Source organism: Hippichthys cyanospilos, chromosome 16 (assembly GCF_059441005.1).
Source record: "Hippichthys cyanospilos isolate Australia breed blue-spotted pipefish chromosome 16, RoL_Hcya_1.0, whole genome shotgun sequence".
NCBI classification, from domain to species: domain Eukaryota; kingdom Metazoa; phylum Chordata; class Actinopteri; order Syngnathiformes; family Syngnathidae; genus Hippichthys; species Hippichthys cyanospilos.
The window spans coordinates 12772881-12785829 of record NC_142384.1 but is presented as its reverse complement, the minus strand read 5'-3'; the positions used below and the strand labels follow the sequence as shown (position 1 = coordinate 12785829).

Genomic DNA, 12949 nt, shown 5'->3' with positions numbered 1-12949 from the left:
AGTCATATGAATAATTTAGGGCATAGGTGTCTAACTCCAGTCCTCGAAGGCCGGTATTTTTTTTCTAGTTTTCTTTCCCCAACACACTGATTCAAATGATTAGCTTATTCCAAATCATGCAGGGCATCACACTCTTCTTACCAAGATAAATATAAGTGCCATATTATTGTATACTGTACGGACTATGGACCTTCAGTTCACTTCAGAGCCAATATTATTGTTTTAAACTCTTTCTCATCTCTTATTTTTATGCGGTGTAAAATAATGGCCGCATCACTCTACCCCCACTGAAATTCCCTCCCCAATATTTCCAATTGCTAACCTCTTGAACGACATACACACGCTTTTCCCTTCAGCCGAATTTTATAATGATTTCCTCTAAAACCTAAAAGTTGATATCTTTTTTTTCCCCACACATCAAATTGTCATATCATGTGTTTATGTCAATCCCCAGCTGAGTGAATGGGTGTGAACATGTGCACGCGCATACACAAAGTCGTTCCACGTGTCCATCAGTGTCCCCTAGCTCTCATTCAGAAAGTGTCACCCCTCCCGCTTGTCTCTCTTTTACACATCTTATTTCCAGCATGCTGGCCCAGTGGACCCCCTCTGCAGTTGTTGCCCCCTTCCTCCATCCACCCCCCCCCTGTGAGGCGCTCTCAGCCAATGAGTGGCGAGCGCATGGTGATCAGGCACCAATCAAAGAAGTTTTTCACACGTATAAAACTTTTGAGCAGTTTGCCAAGTTGCGCTTTCTGTCAGTCCCGGGCCCCTGGAGGAGAGCAACATCACCGTCGAGTGCGTGTGAGAGCGAGGGGGTCGAGTCAGTGAGAGCGAAGGGGGGAGTTTCCACTTTTTGCTCCCTAACACCACACTTCAAGAAAGTGGTGGGTGAAGTCCATTCAGCTTTGCGCTTGTAGCATCAGATGAGCTGATGTGAGTATCGCTACGCGTGTGCGCTTTCAACATATTTTTGTGTCCCGAAGCCTCTCCGCTTCAGTCGGGATGGAGAACGCACACATCAAAGAGCCGCATGAGGTTCTGGCCTACTTTGGCGTCACAGAGGACAAAGGCCTGTCGCCTGAGCAGTTCAAGAAGAATCTGGACAAGTATGGTTACAACGGTGAGGGAGTGAGATGGCTGAAATGATGAAGATGAGGATGGAGCATTCAAATGTACAGTAGTGAGAATGAAAGTGATCAGAATTTTCAAATCTAGGAGGATAAAGGCATGAACAGGGAGCTGCGTAGAGTTTATACACATGAGGGTCAATATTGAAGGATAAAATGACTTTGGATTGGGTGATACATATTTTGCCCACAAATGGATTGGAGGGAGCCCTTAAGGTCACAAAAGGTCATTTATTAAAGCCACAGTGCTTTGAATTATATAGCTAATAAGCTTGTTCAAAATTCCATTGATTTCGTTTGCCGTGACTTGTGAACACAAGCTTCAAGAGTTACATGATATTTGTGAGCTCATTTCATCACAAGTTGGGCTTTAGGAAGGAGAAACAGAAAATGAGGAGAGTTGGGTTGTTAAAACAAATACATACTGTAGCTAAGCCTTTAACCTTGCTATCCTAGTGCTAATGCTAACAGTGTATGTGAAAGGCATAACTTTAAGCAACACAAATGGTGCAGCAGCACATTTAGACATTCAATTTATCAGGACTGGCAATCATATATTCTTTATCAACTGTGAGGAGTTCAGATGAGCTGTTTTGCACTTTGCATTTTTCTTAAAAAAAATGTTTTTGAGTGTCAATGTAGCAGAAATGACAAACAGCGCAGGAGACGTGTGAAGTCGTAATGCCGGGCTGATAATCTCTCTTTCCTCACCCACAGAGCTGCCAGCGGAGGAGGGTGAGTCTGTTTTTTTTTTTTTTTTTGTCATCCACCTTCAACTATCGATGCTGTGTGCTTACGTTCATTTCCCACACACACGAACAATATTCTGTCTCTCTTTTAACACATCAAATTACTTGCTGCTTGGAAACGTATCACACTGCATGCTCAAAAGCAATACATTTCTGGAATGACACTTATTTAATAGCTTAACAGATCAGTTAAGTAAAGGGTTGGCGATGTATTTAATAACCATTCAAAGTCGAACGAATTGCTTTTTTTGTAGTGAGCTTCAGTGTGATGAATCAAGTTGAAGTCAATTAACGACGATGTCATTGACACATTTCCACATCCTTATAGCAATATCTCCTGAGACCCAGTTTGTTCATTTGTGTCCACTGTTGTGGACATTTGTTTTTGGTCAATATCGTATGGTTTGGTCGAGTTACTCCACTAAATCCTAGCGTGCTTGTTAAAGGACATCCTGGCCTTTCTGCGATGTCTCGTGTTTGGGTGGGATGCAGTTAACTTTGCTGTCTTGCTGACAGCAACAATAGACATAAATTAATAGACATGGTCTCGGGAAGATATGCCCTCAGTCGTCAATTTATCGATGCAACCCCTAATGCGCATGTGTGGTCTAATTACTTTTGCAGGTGCAGGGCAGGATTATATGTAATTTTGTACATTTTTTACAGGTAAGAGCATCTGGGAGTTGGTAGTGGAACAGTTTGAGGATCTGTTAGTGAGAATTTTACTGCTGGCTGCCTGCATCTCTTTTGTAAGTTGATTGCGTTGTATTTTGAGTCATTTGTAAAAGCAAATTGTCACTTTTGTACTTGTTAGGGGAGCAGTAAGGATCAAGTATTATCACCGTGGGGCACTTATGTTTGACTTTTTTTTTTTTTCCGCAAATATTTGCAATGTTGTTTTTTGAAAATATGCTTCCGAAAAGAGGTCCCTGACTCCAAAAAGTTTGATCTCCCCTGCATTGGAAGACTTCAAGTGCAACCTAACAAATTGTCCAAAATCACCCATCAACAAGTTGATATCTAAATAATCAAAGTAAAATCGACCAAATATTTACATTTTCTTGCTTGAAATAGAAATTTCCCTCACAATTTAAAACTTAGTCAACTCAAAGAGTTACTCAACTACATTACAGCTCATGTCTCAGCTCTTATATAGATGAAGAAATCCTCCTCCCGCCTCTGTTGTTCTCTCCAAAACGGTTTAGCGGAGGGAGGCTGCACACATTGTCTTAATCTCCCTTCTCTGCCCTCTGGCCTGCCTACACAGCTGTCACGATGGCCTTAGAAGGTCCGATGGTGCCGATGTGTATGCATGCGTGTGAGAAAGAGAAAGGCGGGCTTGCAAAAGCGCGCGCCCCTCCGTGTGAGTACATACGCATGGCCGGAGCTTTATTTTAAGAAATTCTCAAGCCAGGAAGAGAAACTGTATCCTTGGACAAAGGTCAGGGATGGAAGGAACGAGAGGTGGCTTGCAGCGGCAGGAGTCGGAGATCCAGAAGGGAGGCGGGGATTGGGTTGCACAACACCATTGTTTGTTACGATGACAAACGGGAGCAATTGAGTCGGAGTCATGTATGGGTTCTAAAAGAGAGAACAGTAAATACTGGGAATACACGGCTCTCCTAGTCATACGCACGGATATGTCCTGCCGCCGCAATGCGCCGACGGGCTTGGAATTTTCTGGACGTCTGTTGTTCTTTGAAGGGAGGCAAGGTGAAGTTACACAACAAGGTGAAGATGAACATTTGGAACGGGTGTCAAAAAAGCAATATGATACAACGAAAGTTTGATACGACCAAAGGGATGCGTGAGGCCTCTTTTATGGCTCGGACTTTGCGCCACTGACCTGAAACTAATCTGTGTCAATGTCAACATGACAGAATTCCAAAACAGACCTTTGTGTAGTATCGAGGGGCTAGCTGCCACGCACAGAAGCGCAAAGTTGAACTGCTGTACCTAAACTTTGTGAATAGCGATAATATTGCGGACTAGCTATGGCAATCACTTAAAAGTACTTAAGAGGGGTCAAGTCAAACCTTTTTTTCTTTTGTTTTTCACCATAATGCACTCCTAAAATTGGGATTCTATTACTCAGGCTGCGGCCGTTTTGCCACTTGTTATTGATAGAAAATTACACAACAGTTGTGTCTACTGTACCAATCACAGCTTACCTATTTTCTGAACTTTGGCAAGTGACGTTTGCAAGCTGTGTTATGATTGGTAATTTTCCCGAACCCTGAACAACTGAGATGTCATTTTCTATCTGATGGATTGAATTCAAAGTGCGTGGCTCTCTCTCAGGTACTGGCTTGGTTCGAGGAAGGCGAGGAAACAGTCACAGCCTTCGTGGAGCCTTTTGTCATCCTCCTCATCCTCATTGCCAATGCTGTCGTTGGCGTGTGGCAGGTCAGTGACTCACGCAGACAGTAACAATCGCAGTCTCAAGGACACATACCTGCGCCCCGAAGGCCGTCTTTTACACTCACCTAAATAGCCTCGTATTCTTAGAACCAGTCGCACGTAATAAATTACTGCATAAGAACGCCGTGTGCAGATCGCAGTCCTTTTGTCCTTTACGGCGAGCGCCTTCTAGAGTCGCGGCGAGAGCTTAAAGTTCATCTGAAGCCAGAATAAGCGGCATGCCGTCGGCAAAGCGGTGCAGGGTTGAAAGGTTAAGCCAAGCTTGTGGAGGTACAGAAGGTTGCGAGGCAGGGAGGGTAGGGAAGACTTACATCCGACCTGCCCTGGAGATTCTACACTACACATGTAAAAATACCTATAGAATAATGATCGCATTACCATCTGTGCCTGTATTCTGTGTTTGACGGAGGAGTGGAGGGCATCAATACTGGGGCAGTCATTTGGAAACTATGCACAAGGATTCACACATGGGGGGTATGGGAATGAAGAGGGTAAGGGCTTTACACTCTGAGGCAATGAGGGGAGCGGGGGTGTCAACATCAGTAAAATTGTTACCAATGTGTTGTAGCATAAAATGTTCCCCTGCCCATCCCTGTTGAAAAACGCCAAATATACTTGTCAATGTCAGTAAAAGAGTGTTAATACATGTGTTGGGGGTAATGCGTTACAAAAATAATGTAATTACTATAATGCATTACCTTTTGCTGCAACATGGAAGTGTAAGGCATTACACCCAAAAATTTAGAAATATTTTACTTGGTAATAGACAGTAAAACACACTACAATGCATTATAATATATAGCCAAAAAAAACACTCCTAAACTCTTTAAGTTTATTATATTAATTGAAACCGTTAATAACATGAATGCAGTTCATTTGGTTGCCTTGAGATAGCACTGGTGCATTGCTGAACTTTTTTAGTTGTACGTGTTTATTTTACATTTCCAACGATCTAGGCATCATTTACAAGTCCAAGGGAGCAACTATTTTTATTTTGAGCATGTAAGGTCATTCCACTGGATGTGTAATGTAATGAACTACATTTAGGATCCATATTTTCAGGTATGTTGGTGATCAAATGCAGTAACATTATAATGTCATTAATTTCTTTAGAATGACAGTAATAAGTAATAAATAATGCATTACAGTTTTAAAGTAACTTGCACAACACTGGTTAATACTACGGTATGTCACAAAGACAGCGCAAATAAAAACAAAATGTATATAATGGTATATTTGTTTCCTATAGGAGCGCAATGCAGAAAGCGCCATTGAGGCACTAAAGGAATACGAGCCTGAGATGGGAAAGGTTTACCGGTCGGACAGGAAGAGCGTGCAGAGAATCAAGGCCAGGGAGATCGTTCCTGGTGATGTGGTGGAAGTCTCTGGTAAGTCTTTGCTAATGTTTTTCTGTCTAACAATCTAATGTGTAATGTGCTGATATCCATCAGCATACTTGAGACACTCTTTCTGAAAAGAAAGTGTTTACTAACGTGCTCATTATGTTTGCAGTTGGTGACAAAGTACCGGCAGACATCAGGATCATTTCCATCAAATCCACCACTCTGCGTGTGGACCAGTCCATTCTCACTGGTAGGTGTTGGCATGCATGGACAGACTTTACAACGAGGTCTTACCGATGCTGTGCTCGTCCCCGTATCTCCTAGGCGAGTCGGTCAGTGTCATCAAGCATACAGATGCCGTACCGGACCCCCGGGCAGTCAACCAAGACAAGAAGAACATGTTGTTCTCTGTAAGTGTCCTCTTCACGCCATTCCAGATGGTTCACAATAATATCTGGGAAAGAGAAAAAAAAAAAAAGTTATGGTGCAGTACAAGCATATTTGTAAGAGACATGCACCCACATGTTATGTTTACGCATGACGTCGCATTTTAGTTGCTGTTTTACTTTGTCGATTGTATAAAAGGTCATTAAAATGGCCCACACCTTCCAATCAGGGCACAAACATCGCTGCCGGAAAAGCCATCGGCATCGCCGTGGCAACCGGCGTCTCCACTGAGATCGGGAAGATCCGTGACCAGATGGCTGCCACCGAGCAGGAGAAGACCCCTCTGCAGCAGAAACTCGATGAATTTGGCGAGCAGCTCTCCAAGGTGGGTTTCCCGAACAAAGTGCCGAAACAATCCTGCCAATAAGACACGCGGCCATCGAATCTTTAAAAATGACAACGGCCGACGCGGCGTACATCGCCCTACTTTCTCCAGGTCATCTCCCTCATCTGCGTGGCTGTGTGGATAATCAACATTGGCCACTTTAATGACCCAGTCCACGGCGGCTCATGGTTTCGTGGCGCAATCTACTATTTCAAGATTGCTGTGGCTTTAGCTGTGGCCGCCATCCCTGAAGGTAAACCCCAAGAATTTATTTGCCTGCCTATGAAGATTATCATATCTCAAATTCAACTCGAGCAGCTTGTACATATGATACTTTAACCGGTGACCTATTAAATACTAAATGTGGGACCCCACTTTTACATGACATGAGGGATGTAACAGTACTATTCAAGGTTAAGGTATGATGTGTTGCTTTGTTCGCTACCTGATGAGGTTTGGAAGCCCAACATTCAGAAATATACAAGCAATGTGCTGCTATATGAATTGAAATTCAACAGAGATAGAACCTGAAGCTAATCCCTGTGATTTCATTCATTTCATGAGTTCTTATGCCATCGGGGTAAGAAGAGTGTTATAGCTGCAAAGGCGAGACTAATGTGTGCTTCTAAACGTTCCCAGGTCTCCCTGCAGTCATCACCACCTGTCTGGCTCTGGGAACACGCCGCATGGCCAAAAAGAACGCCATCGTCAGAAGCCTGCCCTCTGTGGAGACACTGGGGTGCACCTCGGTCATTTGCTCCGACAAAACCGGTACCCTCACCACCAATCAGATGTGTGTGACTAAGGTAGGATGAAACATATCCTCGTATAGTATACAATGTCTAAAGGAAGAATATTGATTTTGAGAAAATTGCGCCTTCGCAGATGTTCATTATCGATAAAGTAGACGATGACAACGTCACCCTCGGCCAGTTTGACATCTCTGGTTCAAAGTACACACCCGAGGGAGAAGTGTGAGTGTACGCATGTACAAATGATTGTATAAAAGGATAAGCAGTTCCTGAACAGGACAAAATGAAATGTGATTCATCTCTGTAGGACAAGGAAGGGCATGAGTGTGAAATGTGGCCAGTACGACGGACTGGTTGAGCTGGCCACCATTTGCGCTCTGTGCAACGACTCCTCGCTTGACTACAACGAGGTCGGCAGAGCTCTAAAGACGCCACAACCGCAGCAGTTAACAATATAGAATTACGTATGATAATATATAATTAACATATAACGATAGCAGTCTTTCTCCTTTGCAGTCAAAGGGAATATATGAGAAGGTGGGTGAGGCCACTGAAACGGCTCTCTGCTGTTTGGTGGAGAAGATGAACGTGTTCAACACTGAAGTGCGGAGTCTGTCCAAGGTGGAACGTGCCAATGCTTGCTGCGGTGTAAGTCTGCAAAAATCCATCAGTCTGCCACGAGTCGTTTCATAGAGATGAATAACAGCCAAGAAGTTTGATTGATCTTTCATTCGCTACTTTTCTGTGACAGGTGATTAAGCAGCTGATGAAGAAGGAGTTCACACTGGAGTTCTCTCGAGACAGGAAGTCCATGTCAGTCTACTGTTCTCCAGCAAAGTCTGGAAAAGCCCCAGTAGGAAACAAGATGTTTGTAAAAGTGAGCAATATATACGGAATATATACACTATATTCCGGATATACACGGAATTGATAGTTTCCATTCTACAGCGTCTTAAGATCACAGCAAAACAATGCAACATTATAAACGTCTTACCAGGGTGCACCTGAGGGCGTGATTGAGCGTTGTTCATACGTTCGCGTGGGCACCAACCGTCTCCCCTTGACCGGGCCGGTCAAAGACCACATCATGGCAGTAATCAAGGAATGGGGCACGGGGCGAGACACCCTCCGCTGTTTGGCACTGGCCACTTGTGACTCCCCTCTCAGGAAGGAGGAGATGAACCTGGAGGACTCCACCAGGTTTGCAGAGTATGAGGTCAGTGACGGCCCCAGTCATGGTATCATCTCAGACTAGAAATGATTTTAGGGATACAATTTGCTTCATTGATTGAGACAATCTGAGCAGCTCAAGAAATCATTAAAACTTTCTCTGGTCTTCAGACCGACTTGACCTTTGTGGGCTGCGTTGGTATGCTTGACCCTCCAAGGAAGGAAGTCATGAGCTCCATCGAGCTGTGCAAAGCTGCTGGCATTCGTGTCATTATGATCACTGGTCAGTAGTTCACAAGCTCCCGCTCAACTTGAAGGGACATGGTCAGTCTCTGATTTTGTCCCCACAGGTGACAACAAGGGCACGGCAGTGGCTATCTGTCGCCGCATCGGCATCTTCTCCGAGGACGAGGACGTCACCGGCAAGGCCTTCACCGGTCGTGAGTTTGATGACCTGTCTTCTTATGACCAGAAGAACGCAGTCCGTAAGGCTTGTTGCTTTGCCAGGGTGGAACCGTCCCACAAATCCAAAATTGTTGAGTTCCTCCAAGGCTTTGACGAGATCACTGCCATGGTGAAGAGACAAACGCTCCCTGAACTTGACAGGAAATCGGCTTTCCACTTGTCAATTTCCCGCTAACCTCCTCCCTATCTACGCTTCAGACCGGCGATGGCGTCAATGATGCCCCCGCCTTGAAGAAGGCGGAGATTGGCATCGCCATGGGCTCTGGCACTGCAGTTGCCAAGTCAGCCTCTGAAATGGTCCTGGCTGATGACAACTTTTCTTCCATCGTATCTGCTGTCGAGGAGGGCAGGGCTATTTACAACAACATGAAGCAGTTCATCCGCTACCTCATTTCTTCCAATGTGGGCGAGGTTGTCTGGTAAGTGATGGTGGTCATCTTGGAAAAGGACAGCACTTAGTTTTGGAAATTACAGGAAATTTACCACATAATCATACTTTGACAAGGTAGTGATTGCTAAAACTAACCCTGTCTCATATTTGTTCAGTATTTTTCTGACAGCGGCCTTGGGCCTGCCTGAGGCTCTGATCCCAGTTCAGTTGCTTTGGGTCAACCTTGTGACTGACGGGCTTCCTGCAACTGCTTTGGGTTTCAACCCTCCAGATCTAGACATCATGGGCAAAGCCCCTCGATCGCCAAAAGAACCCCTGATCTCCGGTTGGCTCTTCTTCAGATATCTGGCAATCGGAGGTACAAAGTAGTTCCGCTTGCTTCCTTTTGGTAAACGCATTTCTGTGATTCCGTGATCATGTGAAACATGTTTGTAGATGTGCTACCCATCAAGCACCCCAACACTTGTTTGTAGTAATGAGTTGACCTTTAAAGTCAAAACAGAACTGATCAAGAATCCCAAAATGCTGACGTATGGATGGCACACTACACACAAACACAATTTGGAATGATTTAGAACTGAGCTAAAAAAATTAGTATTTAAAGTGTTCACATCCCTGCCGTTACTATCTAGTGTGTTCTGTTACCATGGTAACACCTCCGTCTTAATGTGATTTTGGCGTCAAATCAATCCTAAAAGGATTGGGTTGACGAGTGTGAAAAAAAGAATGGATTTCTGAGCAAAAGAGATTGCTTGCTACATTGACTTCAATGCATCAAATGGTTTGCAGGTTATGTTGGTGCTGCAACTGTCGCCGCAGCCGCCTGGTGGTTCCTATATAGCGAAGATGGCCCGTTGGTCTCCTTCCATCAACTGGTTAGTATTTGATGTTAGGGGAGCTTCTAGCAAATTCGAAAATGTAGAATTCTAGGAATCTATCAATGGAATTGCTGTTTTTTCTTTAGTCACACTTCATGCAGTGCAGTGATGACAATGAGGACTTTGCCGGAATCCACTGTCATGTGTTTGAGGCATCTCCTCCAATGACTATGGCTCTGTCCGTGCTGGTCACAATTGAGATGTGCAACGCTCTTAATAGGTGGGTCTAAGGAAACATTGCGTATACCAAGTGAAATACAGCACAGTGTTCCCAAATATTTATAATCTGATCATTTTGGGGGAACCGTTTACTATTTTTGGGCTCATGCTAAAGTCCTGTCTACTATGCTCCTGAGAACCGGTCTATTCATTTGTGTCCACTGTAGAGGACATTTGTTTTGAGTATATCTTTTGTGAGTCATTCAAGATACCCTACTAGAGAACTCTAGCTATCCAACTAGTGCTAATGTGTTCAGTTCAGGACATCCTGGCCTTTCCAGTGATGTCTCGTTTTGATGGCATGCAATAAACTTTGCTGTCTTGCTGAGACAAAACGGACTCAAAAATGGACTGGACAAAAGGATAGACTGGGTCTCAAGGGGATAAAAGAAATTACTTTGGCGCCATCTTATGGCATCTTGGTGTAAAGAAACTACGGTATATTGAACTGAGTAAAGGAGCTTCATCCATCCATGGAAACAATAATAGCTTCTGCGATTGGCTGGCAACCAGTTCAGGGTGTCCCCCAACTAGTGCCGGAAGTCAGCTGGGAAAGGAACCAGCAAGCCAGCGCCCCTTGTGAGGATGGATGAAATAGCTCTTCTCATTTGTGATTTTGCAACATTTAAATGCTTTACTATTAAAAATCTTTTATGTCTCCACACTGGTCAAACACTAAAGAACCTTGAAATCCTACTTGTCCAATTTGTGCTCAGCTTGTCTGAGAACCAGTCACTGATTCGCATGCCCCCTTGGAGCAACGTCTGGTTGGTGGCTGCCATGACCCTCTCAATGTCCCTTCACTTCATGATCATCTACGTGGACCCCCTGCCTGTGAGTCTGACCTCCTGTTCTACGTGCCCCTCGCATTTATTAACTCTTAATAAAGGCACACTCCACCTCCCACCTTGGTGTCCTCACTGTTTTTAGTTTTTAAACCAGTTTTGTGATGATACAAAATGGTATTGAAATGCATTTTGTGCCTCCTGTAGATGATCTTCAAGCTCACTCACTTGACTGTGGAGCAGTGGATAGTGGTACTGAAACTCTCCTTCCCAGTCATCCTAATTGATGAGCTCCTCAAGTTTGTGGCTCGCACATATCTGGAGGGTAGGTTTATGTTTGTTTTATTTTTGTTTTTCATTATACTATTTGCTATATTTAAAACGATAATTCAAATACTTCATTCCAACAACACTTGGTGAATGCCAGTGACAATGTTTCAAAAAAATCCTTACAATTAATTTTAAAAGAATGCAGAAGAATTATAACCACACAATTAATGTTAAGGAATTAAAACCACTTACCACATTTCTCCTTACTTCTTCCACACTTCCAAATGCTTTCTATGTTGACATCTGATTTTCTTCCCTTTGGATTCCTTTTTAACTGTTCCCCTCTTACAATCCAGCCTAAACCTGCCCCCTCCTCCAAAACATGTAACAAGAAAAGGTATTGCTTGACTCAAGGTTCTAGCATTTTTCGCATTTTGCATGTCCTGAAAATCTAACATGAAATTTCATGTTAGTAATTAAGTCAGTGTTTCTGCAATGCGTTCTACATAGTAGAAAGCAGTTGGCATATGCAAAATTAAACTGACTGAAGTTTATTTCCGGTAATAAACCGCATTTATTGATGCTTGTTTACATTTGCTGCAAATATAGGTATTAAATCCATTTAAAAGGATTTAAACATGTAAATACCATTTTCTACTGTTATTGGGAAAAGGTTTGTCAGTTCTGCTAAAGGAATGGCTTACAGCACAATATCTGTGCTACTTAAATATTGATGGTACTTGGACAGCAGACATTTTGATTTGACTTGTGACTGAAGGATCTTTTTAGGTGCCTGTAAATTTTAACATCATTATAAATACCCGAATAAGGACTTTGGTGGGTTTCACCTAGGTTGACGTTTGAATGCATCTTTGTAAAAGTTGATATTTCTCTTAAGGACTGAGAATGCTGAGTATTAAAAAAAGAGATGTGTTCAAAATCCGCATGCATAACATTGAGACCTGGCCGCGAATACGAAGCCTCAGAAAATGTTTGAATAAGGACAAGACCATTTTGTTTATTAGAGATGGGCATACGTTTTGCTTTATTGTGCTTTTTACAACACTCTCATTGAAACAGAATCTCAGAACATTATTTTTTTTCATGCTTTCAAAACTAAATGAAAAAAAAAACCTTTGCCAATGCCCATCCCTAATTTCCTTTACATTGTTCACAAAGGAGACTAATGCAAATATTCTCGCATGCCAAACACACTCTGCTGGTTTTGAAAAAAAACAAAAACAAAAGTGCACAGCAAAGGTGACTGGAGTTTTGTTTTTCTTATTTTTAACTGCTAATCTTTTAACTGCCAATGCAGGGAACGCCTAAAGACATAGAGTGCACCAACGTTGAGCTGCCGAGCGAGAACGAGCGGACAAACCAGGCCGAGCGCTCCCGCTGAAAGAGAGAGCGCGCCGACAGTTACTTGATGTGATCTGATAGTAAAGAACATGAATAAGCCATCTGAAAATACACCCAGCTGCAAAATATTTTTGTGTATGTAATGAAATTAAAATATAGGTCAGAGTTGAATATTATACAGTGTTCTATTCTTAAAGAATAAAGATATTTAAAGACTGTTGAATAACTGGGTATTTTTTGTG

The 12949-nt window shown here is 43.1% G+C and overlaps 1 protein-coding gene across 2 annotated transcripts; it reads left to right on the top strand.

Moving 5' to 3' along the window:
• Positions 1–745: 745 nt before the first annotated feature.
• atp2a1 (ATPase sarcoplasmic/endoplasmic reticulum Ca2+ transporting 1) lies at positions 746–12923 on the top strand. 2 transcript variants are annotated; one of them, XM_088436716.1, is made up of 26 exons: positions 746–887; positions 987–1123; positions 1848–1865; positions 2546–2628; positions 4181–4285; positions 5550–5688; positions 5813–5893; positions 5968–6053; positions 6260–6415; positions 6527–6668; positions 7055–7221; positions 7301–7389; positions 7475–7577; positions 7684–7815; positions 7919–8044; positions 8165–8383; positions 8509–8620; positions 8688–8911; positions 9001–9221; positions 9349–9551; positions 9983–10068; positions 10158–10291; positions 11007–11124; positions 11283–11400; positions 11702–11742; positions 12664–12923. In XM_088436716.1, exons 2-25 carry the CDS (start codon positions 1006–1008, stop codon positions 11704–11706), a joined length of 2985 nt encoding a protein of 994 aa, XP_088292842.1. In that variant the 5' UTR covers positions 746–887; positions 987–1005; the 3' UTR covers positions 11707–11742; positions 12664–12923. The 2 variants fall into 2 exon arrangements, with proteins under 2 accessions (XP_088292842.1, XP_088292841.1); XM_088436715.1 differs by lacking the exon at positions 11702–11742.
• Positions 12924–12949: the final 26 nt, after the last annotated feature.

What these genes read in the sequence shown, in the direction of transcription:
- atp2a1 (XM_088436715.1), top strand. Translation starts at nt 1,006, where the DNA reads ATGGAGAACGCACACATCAAAGAGCCGCATGAGGTTCTGGCCTACTTT. An exon ending in ATGTGCAACGCTCTTAATAG is followed by an intron (nt 10,292 to 11,006) that starts GTGGGTCTAAGG and finishes ATTTGTGCTCAG; the next exon opens with CTTGTCTGAGAACCAGTCAC. An exon ending in TCTACGTGGACCCCCTGCCT is followed by an intron (nt 11,125 to 11,282) that starts GTGAGTCTGACC and finishes TGCCTCCTGTAG; the next exon opens with ATGATCTTCAAGCTCACTCA.